The 18,609-nt window shown below is 50.2% G+C and overlaps 7 protein-coding genes and 1 non-coding gene across 8 annotated transcripts; 4 read left to right on the top strand and 4 right to left on the bottom strand.

Moving 5' to 3' along the window:
- Positions 1-28: 28 nt before the first annotated feature.
- BCR38DRAFT_416499 (uncharacterized protein) lies at positions 29-887 on the top strand. Its single transcript, XM_040859105.1, has one exon. The coding sequence runs from the start codon at positions 159-161 to the stop codon at positions 702-704; it is 546 nt and encodes a 181-aa protein (XP_040720930.1). The 5' UTR covers positions 29-158; the 3' UTR covers positions 705-887.
- Positions 888-3,160, bottom strand: BCR38DRAFT_416496 (vacuolar sorting protein). Its single transcript, XM_040859104.1, has 5 exons — positions 3,046-3,160; positions 2,937-2,978; positions 2,000-2,880; positions 1,345-1,947; positions 888-1,285 (listed from the first exon to the last, which is right to left on the bottom strand). Exons 1-5 carry the CDS (start codon positions 3,080-3,082, stop codon positions 1,127-1,129), a joined length of 1,722 nt encoding a protein of 573 aa, XP_040720929.1. The 5' UTR covers positions 3,083-3,160; the 3' UTR covers positions 888-1,126.
- A 550-nt stretch (positions 3,161-3,710) lies between these two features.
- On the bottom strand, positions 3,711-4,273 carry BCR38DRAFT_330567 (mediator complex, subunit Med11; the record flags this gene model as incomplete). Its single annotated transcript, XM_040854978.1, has 2 exons — positions 3,711-4,127; positions 4,184-4,273. 2 exons carry the CDS (start codon positions 4,271-4,273, stop codon positions 3,711-3,713), a joined length of 507 nt encoding a protein of 168 aa, XP_040720928.1.
- A 914-nt stretch (positions 4,274-5,187) lies between these two features.
- Positions 5,188-7,790, top strand: BCR38DRAFT_479832 (WD40-repeat-containing domain protein; the record flags this gene model as incomplete). Its single annotated transcript, XM_040863208.1, has 4 exons — positions 5,188-5,253; positions 5,542-5,724; positions 5,773-6,587; positions 6,674-7,790. The coding sequence occupies 4 exons, from the start codon at positions 5,188-5,190 to the stop codon at positions 7,788-7,790; spliced, it is 2,181 nt and encodes a 726-aa protein (XP_040720927.1).
- Positions 7,791-8,272: 482 nt separating this feature from the next.
- BCR38DRAFT_t37 lies at positions 8,273-8,358 on the top strand. The gene has a single exon. It is a non-coding gene; the product is annotated as a tRNA-Tyr (tRNA).
- A 1,535-nt stretch (positions 8,359-9,893) lies between these two features.
- On the bottom strand, positions 9,894-10,549 carry BCR38DRAFT_404429 (uncharacterized protein; the record flags this gene model as incomplete). The annotated part of the gene is made up of 4 exons (XM_040857845.1): positions 9,894-9,987; positions 10,044-10,092; positions 10,155-10,260; positions 10,313-10,549. 4 exons carry the CDS (start codon positions 10,547-10,549, stop codon positions 9,894-9,896), a joined length of 486 nt encoding a protein of 161 aa, XP_040720926.1.
- Positions 10,550-12,033: 1,484 nt separating this feature from the next.
- On the top strand, positions 12,034-13,848 carry BCR38DRAFT_416493 (P-loop containing nucleoside triphosphate hydrolase protein). The gene has a single exon (XM_040859103.1). The coding sequence runs from the start codon at positions 12,215-12,217 to the stop codon at positions 13,724-13,726; it is 1,512 nt and encodes a 503-aa protein (XP_040720925.1). The 5' UTR covers positions 12,034-12,214; the 3' UTR covers positions 13,727-13,848.
- A 378-nt stretch (positions 13,849-14,226) lies between these two features.
- BCR38DRAFT_404427 (uncharacterized protein) lies at positions 14,227-15,069 on the bottom strand (the record flags this gene model as incomplete). The annotated part of the gene is made up of 2 exons (XM_040857844.1): positions 14,227-14,749; positions 14,900-15,069. The coding sequence occupies 2 exons, from the start codon at positions 15,067-15,069 to the stop codon at positions 14,227-14,229; spliced, it is 693 nt and encodes a 230-aa protein (XP_040720924.1).
- Between the last annotated feature and the right edge of the window lie 3,540 nt (positions 15,070-18,609).

Here is an 18,609-nt window from a genome sequence, read left to right as displayed (position 1 = left end):
TATCTTTTTTCAATACTTCACCCATTGTAGAGAGCTTGCTTCTACGGCAAGCCCACGACAACCCGCTGCCATTCAACGCAGAATCGAGACACGCTCGCCCAACCGTCTTTTATCTGGCCTTCCGCCTATCCAGCAGCTTTCCCAACAGAAACGCAACCATGGCGACCAGAATCCCGCGCCGCCCAACCACCCTCCTCTCCTCCACCTCAGCCCTCACACCTCAAACTACGAGCCGTACGCCCCAAATCCAAACGCAAACCCGAAACGCGACGCTAATTCGCCGCCCACGGCGCCCCTACACCTTCACACAACTAGTGCAGCTGAGCGACGGGTCGACATACACGATGCGCACGAGCTCGCCGCTGGCCATGTACAAGCCGTCCAAGGACAGCCGGAACCACATGCTGTGGAACCCGAGCGAGAAGAGCCTCAAGAACGTTGAGGTAGACGAGGCCGGTAAGCTGGCTGCCTTCAGAGAACGTTTTGGACGCGGGTGGGACGCCAAACAGGAGGACAGCGATGCGGCTTTGGGCGGCGCGCAAGAGAAGCAGCCGCAACAGAAACAGAAGAATGGGCCTGAGGAGGAGTCTTGGGATACGGATGGAAGGCAACCGAAGAGTGTGGATGCACTGGGAGATTTGATATCGGGGTACCATGGCCGGAATGCGTCAGAATACGAGGGACGGACAAAGGGCAAGAAGTAGGCTCTCCAAGCGCATCATGCATTACGGGGACGGGAGTAATTTCCGCATCTATGGGTGCCCAAATTTGTGGCATACGGTGCTCTTGTCGCTCCACAGAGTGGCTTGATACGAATTTGAAGTAGTCAAATGCATGGCAGCTGTACGGTGAGGTGTGGTCTACGAAGTGGAATAGAAGGGCCTCGTTGTTATATCATATGTACAACTCAATATGTATACATACCAATTCAGCATGTCTAAAATGGGGGCTGGTCTCCCTTGGTGCGCAAGGAAATGACTGGTGCGTCCAAGGTTTCCATCGTCGACCAGTTCCTCCTTTTTGAAGCCCACGTCGGTCAATGGCAACCGACTTGAAATACTTGGCCTCAAGATGAGACCGAGACAGGATATTTTTACTACATATGCTTCTGTGAAGTCATCATGCCTTAATCCGAGTCTTCGTGGATCCGGGCCCTGGCCCTATCAACAGCTGTGTCTCCACGACCCTTGTTATCATCAGTCTGAATAACTGGTGGCCGGTAGAATACCGTCTCGTCATCTTCAGCATCCAGTTGCATCAAAAACGTCTCCCATTTCTCGATGAGCTGTTCAAAAGTGTTAGTTCGTACAGTTGCGATTCTAGGAAGCTCTAATTGATACGAACCTCTTTTTGTGCTTCTACAGCGCTCTCCAGAAATGTCTCAACGGCAGACTTGAAGTCTTCTACCTTCTCCCTCTCAAATCGGTCCAACTCAGCCCGCATCAAACGACCCATATCCTCGAACAGAAGCCGGGCTTGGTGGACCTTGCGCTCGGCATCTGCAACCTCTGCGCCAACTTGGTTGAGACGGTCCTGCTGCGACCTGCCTTGGCGAAGTAACTTGTCCTGTGTGGCCTTGCGCTTCTGCATCTCCGACTCGGCGTTGTGCCAAGAATAAAAGGCCTTCTGTCGCTGCTGGAACGCCTGCTTGACGCTACCGATCAGTCGAATGTACTCATCGATTATGATGCCAAATGTAAGCACGTCCTGTTGAGCTTGTCTATCATAGACATCACGAATCGTGAGTTGAAGTTCCGAAAGTGCATCCAGGGGTCCCGAGAGAGCGGGAGACAGCTCGACGGTGGATAGAGCATGCAGGGAGGCAGAGAAATCGCCTGCCGACTCGGCCATGGCCCTGCGCTGGATCACCATTGTGTCCATGGCTTTGAGCAAGGCTTTGAGTTGGTTCTCGAGAGCGTCCAGATAGACACGGCGATCGTGGAACCACTATACCAGTCAGCCGGAAGTACGTCCATGTCGTGGGGGAGGATAGACTCGCATCATCCTGTTCAACAAACTTGCTACTGGTTCCAACGCTGATACCCATCGAACCGAGTATGCCCTTACTCTCACCAGGAATTGGTTCTCTGCGTTCCTTGTGCTTGACGTCAATATTGAAAGACTCGCTCTCGAGGAAGAGTTTCAAATCAGGGTCATGTTGCAACGTGGGGTGGGCTGCGATCTTATTGAGCATCTTCTCCAAAGCGGCGCGGCGGGATTCGACGAAGTTGCTCTCGAATCGGTTTAGAGCTTGCTTCTCGGGAGGCGGCGGCACCACGACACCTGGGTTATTGCCATGCATCGTGGTGTACAGCCATAAGAAGTCCCTATATCTTCGCTTCACCTCAAACTCAGGCTGCCTATATCCCTTCGACGTCGTCTTTGTGCGGACAGAGTAGACAATGTGTGAGCTTGTCAGATCCCCGACCTTGTGTGGGTCTCCCACCGTGATATGGAAGCTCGGCTTAGCAGCCTGCTCAAGACTGATACTGGGCTGGTTGCTGGTTCGAATGGGACTTGCCTGGGCAGCTTGGACCGGGGGCGGCGCGCGAGGACCCGTGGGTCGATCGTACTCATCGTTGTCGACGTTATGGGGATCAGGCGGCCCGGCTCGACGTTGCGCAGATTGAGGCATCGTCGTCCGGATCACCATCTGTTCCTTTTGTGGTGGGACAGGCGGCTCGTCGGCTTGCGCAATTGCTCCAGGTGTAGCATTGTCCCCCAAGGGTCCCAATGGGCCCAAGGGGTCGTCGGCTTGGAGAGTCGTTGGTTGAGCCTGGAGGCGGCGGACTGGCTTTCGCGGGCCACGGGTCGTTGATGACTTCACTGACGTTTGCAATGACTGGGAGGACTCCGCATCTTGCAATTTGAGTACCGAATCTGGACGTCGTCTGTAATTAGCATTTTCCTTTATAGTTCGACCGCGATTGCAGTACCATCTTGCTCAAAGGGAGGTTTTGATGATTGCGAAGGGACATCTGCGATAGGCTTCGTCAGTACGGATGGACCGAGACGACAAAATAATGTCTAGGAAGTGGAACACACCGCCCCAAGGCGAGTCGCCTGCTTCTCCCAAGTCCATATTAAAGGTATGCGGGCTTTAAACAATCCCCAAACGGTGACATGAGCTGTCGTCGTCGAATGTGATGGTTGTAGTGGGAGAGCTTGGGCCTGGTCAGCGGATTGCGGCTGACACTGCCGACTTTAAAACTGCGGCCGGGACTGTATTGATGGTAGCCTAGCGATCCTCCACCATGCACCTGAATGTTTACTTCAACACAGCACATGTTTTTTATACCAAAGCTGTGTCAAAAATCGTTAGATTCTTTATTGCGAATCTGCTGTATTTCTGAATTCGCTTTTGGTCCCTCGTCAATATATGTGTTGTCCATCTGGTTGGTCAACCAGAACAGTCCGAAAAGCAAATATGAGGACTTCTGGCTCAAATGAATCTCCTAGCAAATCCTTACGCAGTAGCACCGCCTAATGCTTCCGTAGTCACAATGCCATATCACAAACATGTCAAGCCTTTTCAACTCCATCATATGATGCCTCGCAACCATACTCTCCCATGAGTTGCAACCCTATATCAGAAGATGTACGTAACGAATTATGCCGTACGCTCTCTGAGCGGGAACCAGATTCACAACAACCAGCGACTTCATTACCAAGAGGATTTTGCGCATACATGGGTAGCATCCAAGTGTCCCTCAGCTATCCTGATGCTTCTCAAGCGTGCTCTTTAAGAAACCCTCGGCCTGCTTCCACAACTCGGCTTCCATCTCCCTCTCAACCTTGTTGCTTCGCGAGTTCAAGTAGCCAGCATCGAGACCTCCAATCTTCCCGTCGCCGTCTGGCTCCAGTCGGGGCTTTCTTTTCGTCTTGGTCGTTTCCTCTTCGTCGTCGCCCTTGCCGAGTTTGATGATGCCCGCTTCCTCAAGACCCCATATCTGTCTCTTGACTCTAACATCAACTGAGTGTAGTGTTCGAAAGAATTCGTTGATCAATTCTTGGCATGCATCCAAAGATTGCGTACTAGAGCCATCCATAGCTGTGTCGCCTTGAGTGTCTTTCGTGCCGATGCTCTGGGCTGACTTCCCAACGATGCGGAGGAGGCTAACGATGCTCTGTTCCTTGATCAGTGGATCACTCGAGACGATTCACGGCACCCGGACGAACGAACCTCGTCGATTTGCCCCAGTTGTTGTATGCGCTCAGCTTTGGTGAATGGCACAAAAGGAGCTTGCTTCCCGTCGCCTTCGGTCGTGTCCATTTTGTGAACCTGTCGGAGAGTTTATCGATTAGGTCGAAGATGGAGTGGAACACAATAAAGTGTCGCCATCAGTTGCTCCTAAATCACACCATCACTTCCTCCACCTTGAGCCATTCGAGCTTGAACAAGGCAAATGTTCGAGTAGGCCGGTTTTGCGTTTGCTCCGTTCTGCTGGAAGCCAACCCTGGCCCGTGCGATACCCCAGCTTCTACACCAGTGGGGATTGGCCAAGCCGCTAGATTAGCGCATTTTTGACCTTGTAACTTATTCAACTCAACTTCAGCCTCAACATCAACAGTTTTATCACGAGAGCATCGCGTCTACTCAATAAACGCCGTGAATTGCTATCAGCGAATTATATTTGGGACTTTTTATTGTCATCCTCCTCCAGACATATTTGGCGCGTTTTTTACCTCCCTGGAAAGAGTGCTGCCGATATGCTGCAGCTTGGCTCGGTGGAGGGTATCGAGTGAGAGTCACTTCAAGACGGCAGAAGTACGGTGATATTGAACACCAGATCACCCCAAATAACATACAGTCTGAGTTTCCGACAGGAAGATGTCAAATGCCGGTCCTCCAAGTGCTGGTGCTGGGCCATCCAGCACCTTCACACCCCAACCGCAACATGCAACTGCCCCTGCGGCGACAGGACCAAGCTCGAGCACAACGAATGCGAATTCATCAAGCAGCAGCAACCAAAATCTGAATCAAATAGTACGTTGTACCTTTTGTTGATAATCAAACGCGTCCTGCCTTAGGGTTTCTTTCAATCCCGAATCCCAGTGGGCTTCCTTCACTACTTCGACAACTTCTCCGCTTGTTCCAATTGGGGGTAGCTGCATTTGTGCACAACCCACCATTCATTCACTACGATGTCCATGGTTCCCGTTGTTTTCTATTCAACTTGAGTCACGATGTCAGCCCCAGTCATCGTGTACGGCGAGTGCATGAATACGTTTGAACGAGTGGACAGTAATCTGGTAGGTATATTGGCGAAATAACAATGGTCAGAATATCTAGCCGCTTTCACTTTACTTCTGGTTGTCTACACGTCTGCCAACTGCAGAGTTGCCTTCCAGACGAAAAGGAATGTCCTGCCGTATGGACAGCAGATGCCGTTGCTCTTAGAGTGCTTGCCCTCCCTAGACTGCTATCAGCGGTTGACCACTTGTCACACTGACTGCCCTCCCTGAATCCTCGTTCTGGATTATATCGGAGCATCAATTCCCTCGGCTCACAAGCGTCATGAGCTAACCCTGAATCCGCAGGTCACAGATTACCTCCTAAAGAGAGGTTATAAACGCACTGAAGAGATCTTCCGCCAAGAGGTTGCCAACCTTGAGACAAACGGCAGTCGAGCTGTTCAGAATGAAAAGTTAGATGGTACAAAGTACAAGCGCGCCTTCCTGCACCTCGAGAAATGGGTGGAGAACTCACTCGACCTTTACAAGGTAAGTTATCATTTTGGCCACAATGAGCGTAGCTAATGCCTTGATCAGTTTGAGCTTGCAAAAGTCCTGTGGCCTGTATTCGTTTACTCTTACCTCGAACTCGTGTTCAAAGGCTACCTCAGAGACAGCAAGCAGTTCATGGATGATCTTCGAGGCCGTTTCGAGAATCTTCATGCCGATGGATTGAAGGAGCTAGCCCTCATCACGCTTCCCGCCCACATCAAGGATAACTATATGGCAACCTTGTACCTCGAGAACAAGTATCGTATCCCCTTGAATCAGTTCGTGACTGGGACCTTATTCAACTTCCTGGAGAGGGACAAGGACCAAGGTGGCGATCTTGTCCAGCAGATACTAAACGACCGTTGTCAGGTGGATGCAGTCGAACGTGGGCCTATTGAACCATTCAGCTTTGAGGCCATCTATCGACGAGCTCGAAACCTCGAGCTAGATGACATCGATGCCCAAGAAGGCATCCCGGGAACAGTCACCAGAACAGGTGTCTCCAATCGAGAAGTACTCGACAACGCTGCAGCCTTAAAACTTGGGCCACTGCCAATTGATCCCGACCTGCGAGCTGATGTTTTGGCAGAGCTTGAAGAGGAGGACAAAATCAACCCAACACGCGACGGAACGCGTACTCTTGTGGACGAGTTCAACGATATACATTCCATTAAGAAGGAATCTGCTGATTCGCCCCAACGAACCGATATACCCTATCCACCTTCACGCGCCAGAGATGTCGTCATGGAGATTCAAAAGGTGCGCGAGAATCGCGACCGCTTCAGAATTGAAGGTCGCACTGGCGGTGTTGGCCCCAGCGTCTCGGTTTGCATGTTCACCATCCACAATGCTCAAGGAAGGTAAGTTTGATCAAGACTACGTGCAAGTTCATATGTCAAGAGCATACACACCACTGTCAAATTGAATATCTTGCTGATATAAGCAGTGTTTCCTGCATGGACTTCTCCAAGGATAACCAACTTGTCGCCGTCGGCACTACTGACTCCTACATCCGCGTCTGGTCTCTCGATGGCAAGCCACTTCAATCTCGATTGCCGGCGGAGAAAGACCTGAAGGTCAATAATCGCAAGCTGATCGGCCACTCTGGTCCTGTCTACAGCGTCGCCTTCTCGGATTCAATCACCAATCTGGATCATAACATCTACGAAGATGGTCCGCAGCCTGAGACAGACGCCAAGCTTCTCATATCCTGCTCGGCTGATGGCCAAGTCCGGCTCTGGTCTCTCGAGGTCTGGTCCTGTCTTTGCATCTATAAGGGCCACGATGGTCCTGTCTTCAACCTTTCCTGGGGCCCCCATGGTCACTACTTTGCGAGCGGCGGTTGGGATAAGACAGTTCGCATCTGGTCGCAAGATCACGCATCAGCGCAGCGTCTCCTCGTCGGACACGATACCTCTATCTCAGCACTGACTTGGCACTCGAACGGCACATATGTCTTCTCGGCTTCTGATGAAGCCGACAAATCAATCCGCATGTGGTCCGTCGCGAGCGGCAAATGTGTTCGTGTTTTCACTGGCCACGTTGACTCGATCACCGCACTTGAGTGCGCCCCCAATGGCAAAATCTTGGCGTCCGCTGATGTAGGCGGCAATATCTTCCTCTGGGACATTGCCAAGGCTGTGCGTATCAAGCGCTGTCGTGGCCATGGCCGCGGTGGCATCTGGTCACTTGGCTTCAGCGTCGAGAGCAACGTTCTTGTCTCCGGCGGTCACGATAACACTGTCCGCGTGTGGGATGTTGAGATGCCAGCCGAGGGTGCAGCCCGTGCTGCTGCACAGGTCGAAGGGGGCGATAGTACAATTGTTGCGGCTGCTACGGGAGCTGGAGGAGCGGACGGAAAGGCTGCAAGTACCGTTGCTCAAGGGGTCACTGGTGGTGCTGGCTCCACCGGAAGTGGCACCGGCAAGAAGAAGGGAAAGGAGGTCATGATCACACCCGACCAAATCAGCGCATTCCCGACCAAACGAACGTCGGTGCTCAAGGTCCAGTTTACAAGAATGAATTTGGTAATGGCTGGTGGCTGTTACGAGCCAGAGCGTTAGACTGCTCTGAGGATTGAGGGAAGTTGCACACTTGTAACGAGTGCCCCCCAAGGCTGCCGTGCAAAACAAGGCTTGGTTTTGCATGGTCATTAGGGTCATAGAGGCGTGGTTTCTCCAGTCATTTGTATGAATACTTAGCTAGGCATGCGACAATTCCGAGATCCATGAGTCTTTCGCGTAATTCTGTGTGACAGCCACCGTAAGGTATCGGTTGTAGCCAATTTTAACCATCTAATTCTGTGTACCATAAATCTCCGCTTCCACCGCTCGCCTCAGCCATGGTTCTCTTAATACCGTATACCGTACAACGATCCTCCCAGTTCCTGAAATTGCTTTATTAGTTCCCCACTATTACTGTGTAATATCCGCCCAGTGTGTCAATGAATCCCCACTAAAGATATCGAAGATTATCAATTGCCCCACAGAAGACTTAGTATCTACGTATATATATATAATTATGGGTCTGATTTTCAACAAGTCATCTCTGGATAGCTCAGTTGGAAGAGCGACGGACTGTAATTGTTACGAAGTTATCCGCAGGCCGTGGGTTCGACTCCCACTCCGGAGAACGTGCAAACATTTTAATTTGATGCTGCATGCAATAGTTCAGTTTTTGGATTTCGTAAGTTTTGTAACTTTTACATGTTTTTCTTTCCGTCACTTTTGGTCTAATATTATGAAATTAGTTGTTTGGTTTATCACACTCATCCATCGTATCTTTGCAACGAAGATAGTGCCGTTCAGTATTTACTGGCTCTAGTTGCATTTGTTCTCTTTATTTCATTCAAGCTACCATTGAAAATTATTTACACTAGGCAACTGCGAGGATAAACTGTTGTTACAACGTAGTTGTGTACATGACTTTTTGGCGCAGGCGCACTGGATGCATTCATTCTTACTTCGACACAGTTTGTGAAATAATCCACATTATGCGACCTTCCCTCTATCTATGAATCTTGAGATATGGGATTTGAACCTTCATATATCCCTTTTGTTGGACCGAACTGGCCTCGGTTCAACCTGGATACCCCCTTTGCGGGCACAAAACGAGATTGCTGGTCTCAAACGTTTGACTGATCTCGATCGGGACGTCTGAGAACTCCCATGGATGGTTTCGCATGCAAAACAATGCGCAAACTAACCTCGCTTAAGAGGTTGGCTTCACTGGTCGGTGGAATCACTCGTATTATAACATCAAGGAGTTCTGCCGGGAGATCCCGTCCCTGCGGCACCTTTTCCAGGACCTCCGCGTCATCTCAACCAAGCAGCCTTCTGGTCTACGTACAACTCCACGGAATTTGGGTATCCCATCTCTGAGCGCGATGAAGAGCCTGAAGACGGTGTATACACGGTGTGTTCGTCTAAGCTTGACGCCGAGAATGCATACTTGCAGGAAGCTGAGAGGACAGGAGAAGAGCCAAATTGGCCTATGTCTGCGCGTGAGGCCATCAAGGCTTTGCGGGAAGAACCTATGGCCCTGATTAAAAGGAAAGTGCATTTCTGATGGAAGTATGTGCTTTCCAAAATGGCACGACGTGATTTTGAAGTCAATGCCTTGTGTATTCGGACTATGTGGGAATGTAATGAGTTTTGGCTATGGATGAACTCCTGGTCTTTGCGAAAAATGCAAGTGATTTCCTTTGAAGCATAGTCCTACATACCATATTAGAAGCTACTATATCAAAGTGAAAAGGATATGAATATGACCGCACCATCTATCGCCTGCAGCACATATTACAACTTAGAGTGTGTAGCGTAGCCCAGCAGTTATCTAAGTGCCTCGGAATTTACAGCTTGATCAGTTCGTAAATGTTTGATTTATTGTAGGTCTTGTCTCTGAGCTCTTTCCTTACAGCTGGCGGAACTTTGACGGAGCACCTACAGTCATTGAGTTGTGTTAAGGGTAAAGAGCGTTTATGTTAAACATCCCTTGCCTCTGTTCACATCTGACTACAGAGTGGATTATTCATACATATAAACCCACATAATACAACGAAATAAGCTCATTGTTTCCGTCAGGACAGGCTGTCTGACAGTTTCTCAACCCAATACCCGATGTCTCGTCCATACATTCCTCAACTTCCCCTGGCAACTCCCCTCCGCTTATTCATCCTGACAGGTCCAGCAGAAATCGCATATCGAATTCCAGGCACCAACAACGGTCTGGTTCCCCTGAACGAACGTGTCTGGATCCAGACTATAAGCTTCGTCAGCAACGGTAGAACAAACCCTTCATTTACGTTGGGTACTTACAGATCATCGTAGCAGGCGCAATGCGATCCGATACGGCTAGCAGGCCCCTCTAAATAGTGCGAAATCAGCTCATGGTACTCACTATGGCTATCAAGTGCAATAATCACCTACCGTAATTCACGAAGAAACTGGAGCCCCGGTATGAATTACACTTGTACTGGCACTTGAACTGGGCATAGGCGAAGCCGGATTCGACGGGGAGTCCGACTCCGTAGGTCTGTTGTGTCTGAATCAGCGGCCCATTGGAAAAGGGGGAACAGGAAACCTACATCAGTCCCCATGACGTGCTTGCTCGCCCACGTTGGGTCGGGCTGGTATGCCTTGCCGTTAAAACTGTCGACGGTAGGCGTCGCTTTAGCGAAGTTGATGGTGTAGCCGGCGGTCACGATACGAGTCCCGGTGGTACAGGCCGTCTTGCTCGAAGTTGCTACGCTGCTTTGTTGTGGAATGGCCAGCGTCGGAGCGAGAAGAAACGCCATGATGGCGACGAAGGTAGAGACCCCCATGTTTTCGATAATCAAGTGAGCAGCTAGGTGTTTAATCAGTTTGTGGTTGGAAACAAGAGTAGTCTACGTGTCAGTAAGTGTGGGTTGATAATTATGATGACTTGAGTGTTAAAAATGAATATGTAAAAGGGTGCTGAACCGGTAGTGGCAGTTTGTTCATGAGGCCGCTTGGCCAAAACATTACCGGACACGAGCTGATGGCATTACGCGGCCGCGGTTGTTTAGCCCCCGTAAGCAGGTTCATTGTTTGACGAATTGTGCTGCAGCATCGCTGTCGCAAGAAAATGATTGAAGGATTGAACCACCATCCTTCAATATTGTGGTACCAAGAAGCATCTGGACCAGGAGCTTCATCGACTTACTGAAGGTTATGATGCGACACTTGAGCACCGGTGATACCCGGTGTTGAACGAGTGTACCAAAGGAATGAATTTTAGCTACTCAATATCTAGGTTGATGTTTTCGGAGTCATAAAAGGACGTAGAGATGGAAATCGAAGTTTGGTTGCTTCAAATTGCCTACCTACTTAACCAAGGCTGGTGACACCACAGTATCGACAACCAGCAAGACCAAATGAAAGGAACTGGAATCATCAACAGCGACGCGGGTATTCCCAATGATATAAGGATTCTTATTTTGGCCTGTTTTCCTCTCTGGGTAGCAGCAGCATTGGTATATGGCATGGGTATATACAGCACCCATTATTTACGTACAGGCAGAATGATATAGGCCTGAATAGTCACAGCATCCGATTTGCAGACCTCGAAAGCTTAAACAGATCTGTCGGTACATGGTTTGCTTTGAGACGACATGCAAAGCACGCGGATCCCGGTTTTGGGTTGCACTGGCACTGCAGCTCAATATAAATGCCGGAGCTCTGCGGAGGCGTCGCCAATTTAGTATCGTTAGATCACACCACAGCCGTCGATGTTGCAGCCTTCTATATTTGACAGGAACTAAAGTCTTCGACAACCACTTAATGCCACTTGGCGTTCAGTTTGAAATGCCGTTGCATATATACTGAAGTTCGCAGCTGAGCTCCCCTGATCCAGTGTGGGCGGAGGAAAGCCACCCCTACCACCACAGGTAAAAGCAGCCAGCAGAAGATGTATGCAATGGGACACGACATGGTCTCCCACGGCATAGGCATTCAAGAACCATTCAGGATTCCCTCCAAATTTGATTGAAGCATCCGACTTCAGCAGCCACGATTGGCCAGATTACTATCTTCGGCAATTGTATCGAGCCGCTCATGAAATCACTCTATAACTAACTGGAAAAGCTTACAACTAGGAATCCACACCAGTTATTGAAGCTACTTCGGATATATCCTGTTCTACTCATTGTCTGCAGGCCGACGTCAGACTGTGAAACAAGCTGTTGAGGCTTCTCAGGGAGAAACTGTGGCTGTGCCTGTGGGTCTGGCCTGGGCAGGAGAAAACTCCTATTTGCCCAATTTAAACTTCAGCTGTTACTGAGCTGTTGCTGACACGTTCAGCAGTCAAATCAACAGTTTTCCTATATTTCAATTCTTGTCATTCCTTCAATCTGTTCTGATACATCCATTTCATTTCAATATGTTTCATCAGTAGGTCGCACGACTGCCTGAGAAGCGCAGCCACGGCGTTGGCTAACCCCTAATCTGGGAGCCAACCAAAACCCGCCATGTCGCAGCCGTTCCACGCCGCAGGGGCGGCATGCCACACCCTTCACGACCCCTGGACTCATGGCCTTGGTGTGATGAGGGCCGTCATCGGCCGCTGGTTGGAACTGGACATCACTCACCTTGGCTCTATTATCACCATCGCAGGCGCTGCCCCTGCAGCCTGGCGATTCGTGCAACACATCGGACGCCACGCTTATGGCTGGATCAGGCGGTTCTTCATCGCCTCCGTGACCATCCCAGGCGGTGACCCTCTGAACCGGAATGTCGTCAATTGGGTCCTGTCCAACGTCATCGAGCCCCAAAATATCAGGTTTCTGACGGCCCGTACCGAAGTTGGACGGAATGGTGCGGATCGCGCGGCCGCACTCAAGAAGACGCGCCGTGCCGTCCAGTACTGCCCTCACTGGAAGACGACGTGGTTCTGGCACCAGGGGAATTTGTTCATGATTACACGAATACTCGATGGCTTCAGTGCCTCCATGGGCGATCCAACTTACGACGGCATTGGCGGAGAGGAGCTGACTATCAGCTGTCTCGGCCGCTCAGTAGAGCCCATTAGGAGGCTAATGACCACTTGCCGCGAGTTTGCAGATAGGCAGACACAATTCTTCGTCATCGTATACTCTCGGGATCGCTATGGCATGTCTTGGAAGCCCAAGTCGCGCAAGCCCATCCGCCTGTTAGAAACGGTCCATTTTGACGAGCAAGTTAAACAAGAGCTCCTTGCCGACATCAAGAATTATCTCGACCCCAAGACGCAGCGGAGATACCAGACTCGCAGTATGCCCTACCGCAGGGGATACTTGTTTTATGGGCCCCCAGGTACGGGCAAGTCTTCCTTATCCACTGCCCTCGCCGGGGAATTCGGACTGGACCTCTACGAGGTAAACATCCCCAGCATCGCGTCCGATGCGGATTTGGAGCAAATGTTCTTGGAAGTGCCCCCACAATGCATCGTCCTTCTCGAGGACATTGACGCTGTCTGGGTAGAGCGCGAAACAGAGAAAAGTGAGCAAAACGGTAATAGGAGGTCCAACTGCACCCTATCTGGTCTTCTCAATGTGCTGGACGGCGTTGGCTCGCAAGAGGGCCGCATCGTAATAATGACGACGAACAGGCCGGAGCAGCTCGACAGCGCATTAGTCCGCCCTGGTCGTGTCGATATGAAGATTTTCCTCAGCTATATTAGCCAGAAATCAGCTGAGCAGATGTTTGTCCGCATGTTTGCAATCGACTTGGACAGCCAACCCCGGTTGCCTAGGAAGAAAAAGGATCTTGCAGGCCAAGAGGTCCCGCGGCAGCTTGATATTCATGAAGTCCGGAGTCTCGCCTCTAAATTCGCAACGGAGATCCCGGAGGACACTTTCACTCCGTCTCAGCTACAGGGTTTCTTCCAATTGCACCTAGATAGTGCTGTTGATGCAGCGGCTTGTATTTCTTCCTGGGTAGAGAAGGAACTTTCTAGAAAGTCGGATCAGGACTTTGAAATTGTCCGCAATGGCAAGGAGTAATAAGGAACAAAGGAACTTGTAACATAGGGTGTATAACAAATCGGCGGTCAGGAATATAGAATATTAGATACTGTACTATTAATTGTGGTTCTCAGTTCTCGTAGAACTGGTCATCACCTGACCACCGCGACTCGAAAGACCGGAACTGTCTTCTATTCCGCGGACATGACAATCGCTGGCTAAGCAAACTACCGAAGCTTGTCGTACATTATGAGATTCCGTAGAAGGGACATTAAACCGCCAAGTAGGTTAGCAGACTGCGAAAATAGGTAAACAACACTTCCATTGACGCCGAACTGGCGCACCAGGACAATGGCAATGTCGGGACCAACTTTCAGTGTATCCTATGCTAGACCATCAAGGGCATTACGCAGTAGATCATTCTCTCTCTCTCTCTCTCTGAGGCAAAGACCGCGTATCCCAAATCCACCTCTCCTACTCTCACCATGAACGTCAGACATACGTGGCCTCCCAAGAATGAGCCACTCACATTCTGCACATCACAAATGCTCATCACCAAACGCAACGCGGCAAACCATGTCCTCGTGAAGGCCCAAGGTCATGACCGTGTTGCACACCCCCTTGGAGACCCCCTCGCCGTCCTGACTCAATGCACGAGAACTTAGCGGCCAAACTCTGACGACTAGAAGCCCGAGGTCCCATTCGCGACGATCCCACCTGGGTATGAGGGTTTGGCCTATCTGGCCGCTAGCAGTTGAAATAGGATCTTTCGCGGCTATAATACGTCGGTGGCTGAACAGAGACGGTCCATAGCGGGTGAAAAGTACGACCTGGCCCTTTCCCAAGATCGCCGTGCAGTGTTCACCAATTGGTGGAACTGGGGGGACTTGGATGAGGATCTGCGGAAGATGAGATTGGTTCGTAGTGACAATACGAGATCCGATGAAGGAGAAGACAACACTCCGCTGCAGCCGGCGATGATTCCATGTGGAGCCCAGGCAAAGTGGACGGACGATGAAGGTAATGCGTTGGTTCGTATTCTGCTTCACTTGGACAATACCCCTATGCAATCGAGTTTGTCACTCAAAAGCGGGCCTGTTCGGCTTGTTCCTAAGCAACTCAAGTTGGGAACTTGTTCCTTTAAGCTAGGTACCACAACGGCGTTTATTCACACTTGCTCATATCGCATGTTTACTCTGAGCCAATGCTAACCATGATAAGTCAACATAATGTCCAGTTTCTGGGATAACAAGCCCGATGCGCTCAGATGGTTGACGTAGTTTTATTCGTCCATTCTGCTCTTCTTGTTGGCTGCCGCAATGGGAGATCCCGAAACACGTCTCGCCGCCTCCAACCACGATCATAACTTGAATACAAGGCATATGGTGACTAAGTCGAAGTCCAACTGAGACTATATATCATTTAGTTGACAAGTTAGCCGGTTATTAACAATATTATAATCTAACTATATTCAAGGTTGGTATTTCGCCCTGTAACACTTCCTAATTCTTTTTAAAAATTATATATGCTGGAATCGACAACAAAGAGTATACTAGCTCCGGGTAGAACAATCATCAAACACTCTTATATATTGTGCCGAGGAATCAGCGAGTTACTCAAGGCATCGATTTGGGGTTGTCGCTAACTTGGCCCAATCGGAAGATTCGCGACAGGGGCTAATCCTGGGCACCGACATCACCAATGCAAGCAGGCAGTATGTCCACAGATGAACCGTAAGTAAAGTCCTCCACCTGCCATACGGGGCAATGCTATACTGATAGGGATTCAACTAGTCCCTGCCATGGCGTCCTCATCGGTGAACGATCCCACGCTATAAGTCGTTATGAGCCGCTGTTATCATTCCACTTGATGACCGTTACGCAAGTGAACTTCAATTTTCACTACGCCGTGATAACGACCGCATTGGATTCTCCCAGCCTCTGAGAGTAGTCACTGCATAGCTGAGACAAGTTAAGTAGCAGGTTTAGCAGATCATGTTCCGCATCCTAACCCGGTTCTTTCCAGGTGACAATTGGTGATTACTGGTCAGTTGCATCACATCAGGTTGGATTGAAGATTTGGTCGTTGGAGATACGGAGTATAGCCATATGCAAAGCAGGTAGATGAATGCGGTGGGCTGATGTGTAACATCTCGCAAAACTGTTTCTGCGCTTCAAGGTCACCTTCAACGCTCGCCAGGTGCTTGAAAGGGGGACAGCTATTAAGACAGCCTCGCACGAAAGTTGTTGACTTCTACAAAATGCGCTGGGTGGGCGTTGGAATGGGACAAACAGCCAATTCGATGTCATGCGGCCTCCAAACAGCACTTGCTACCCTCAGTTGCCATTAGGTGCTGGCAGCATAGCTGTACTTCTGCGGGTATTGGTTTTCTTCCTCAAAGGATACACTCAAATTAAGGACTCTTAGTAGATGGGTACCGTGAACGAGATGGGATGCCAACAACTTTTGGAAACCGAGGGATGGTGAGGCTGAGTGCAACACGACATCGGACGCGCAGCAAATTCCATTGCAACAGTCGACCCGAGACAAGGCCGGCGACATATCAAATAGAATGGAGCTAAGCGGGATCATATGATGCGCCAAGCAATGTTCTTGGGCGTAGTTAGTCAGACTGTAGCCTTGCGCCACTCAATCTACATGACTCAGCCTTACAGTTTGCCCAAAGAGCAGCAGTGGCAAATCGTGCACTTTGGAAGGAACGACACGATGGATGGATGGGCAATGCAGAGTCACAGTCTACTCGCACATCAGCAGCAAATGACGGCCATGTAACCCCCCACCTCGCACGATCCAATGATGAAAGTGCACATGACGGTCATCGCTCAACTGAAATGTCATACGCAGGCTTGGTGGGGGGCTCTCGACGAGGCTGCATGGTGTCAACATGACGACTTTGTCAATCATGTGGAAGCCATGGACGGTTCGGTACGGGATGGCTGTGACTCTATATCAACCAGCTGGGTCGTCGCTCATCGACATTGGAGATATAAACCCTGACTTAAGATCAATCACAGAAGGGGTGATTGGATTCAAGTTTCGACCCCAATTTCATCAACTCGATACGTAATTCCACCTTCGTCGTTCGAGCTGCGGAGTGAATAATGTGTAGTGTTATCAAAGGGATCTGGCGTGAGCTGCTCGAGCTTTGGGAGGCGCTGCTCATTGGGATTGGATCGCTGGTCTACAAGTGTTGCGGGAAGTGAATGCCCAGAAAAAGCAGCTTCATGATCGAGACGTCCAGGAATGCCATTTGAACGATCGTTATGAAAGCAAGCTCACTGCTGGCGCATGTTCAAGCAACTGATGGTGACGTTGTCGGCTGCGAGATGCAAGACGTGAGTGTCGGTCGGACAGCAGAGACGGAGGGGAGAATGGATGCCACAGGCACGATGATTTGGTTGGCCTGTGCGTACTTGTCCCCGAGACCTGAGACGGCGGACTGGCAACGGAAACGAACTGAGAGGACACTAGGAGTTCCGTCGCTTAGGAAGGACAGGAGACTTCAGGGTTACGGCGGCGATGCCACCTCGACGATACGATAGTCGTGTCGCCGCCACTGGACTCTGCTGATGGCGACGTAAACCATTGCGTTGACGGCTGGTCGTTCTAAGAGGAAACATCGAAAAGTGGATGATACGACCCCAACGTCGCAAACCTTGTCTTGGCGGGGGGAATGAGCATTTGCGGGCATGTTCGTTCCAATGCAGCTCTGTGGGCTACCCGAGCGCAGCGACAGCCTCACCAGCACGGATGGGATGGGATGGGATGGGACGAGACCTGTCAACTGAACTCAACTCTGCTCGTAATGTAGGCTGCAGATGCCACAACTCAATACAGTCGGTGTCTACAGTCTACAGTCATCAATTGAGATGAAAAGAATATGCACTCAACAACACGTGTCGAGGCACTAGAATGAGAAGAACAAGCATGAGAAAAAGGGGCTGTTGATCACGCCAAGTCCGGAACACGAGTGCCAATCTTGGATGATCGCTATCGATGTCCACACTGCCACAGACATATTGCGTCGCCGAGAGAATTCCCAGCTGGCCGAGTTTTCAATCAATCCGCACGACGCGTGGGCTGGCGATGCCAATATCTGATCCCCATCAACTGGCATCTCCAAGTCGATCGATTTAATTCAATTCAATTCAAACTGCATTGCGCTCAGAGTGCGACAAAACACATGGCCACTTGTCAGGAGAGTCAAACTGCACAAAGAGAGCATTGCATCTAATAGGAGATGAGGGTGGATGCGTGGATCTTGTCCACTTCTGCGGTCGGCTCCACTTAAGCTTGTTTCTTGGCGCTATTTCGGATGCAGATTCTGTTACTAAATAGTGGTGCCTGGCCCCCCTGACAGTCCAATCAGCGGTACCATGTTGACTCTGGGTTTAGCATTTACTCCGCCCTATTCCTGTTCCTGCCTGGATCCTGGCCGACTATCGTGATTTGGGATGTCCTGGTCTCTGTCTCTTTTCTACCCTCGCGCCTTCCCAGAATCTCTCATTATTCCACGTTCCAGCTGCTCTCTCCCTTATTCATCGTAATTCGTCTTTTGCAATTACAGGAAGGAGACGTGCCTTTTACTCGACTTCACACTCTCGTTCAGGACTGACTTTGTTCTTTCTCGCACTCTCTACATCTAGATAATTTACTCGTTCTTTGTTTATTGGCCCCCAAAGTACGCATAGAAGGACATCTCCCTCCCCCTCGCAATCAATCGTTAATCCAGAGGTCATTCCAGCATCCAAGGCATCTGGATTTCCTCACGCGCCCGCAAACCAGCATCTCTCGGATAGCTGTGCTTCCCACCGGACCAATTGGGCCAACCACCCTCTGCATAACATCGACACTACACCAACACACCATCATATCGAGACATCATTCTCAATATCATCACA

The sequence above is a fragment of the Pseudomassariella vexata genome (genome assembly GCF_002105095.1).
Source record: "Pseudomassariella vexata strain CBS 129021 chromosome Unknown BCR38scaffold_1, whole genome shotgun sequence".
In the NCBI taxonomy this organism is placed as follows: Eukaryota; Fungi; Ascomycota; class Sordariomycetes; order Amphisphaeriales; family Pseudomassariaceae; genus Pseudomassariella; species Pseudomassariella vexata.
Note: the sequence above shows the minus strand (reverse complement) of the source record. Positions and strands in the feature narration are given on the sequence as shown.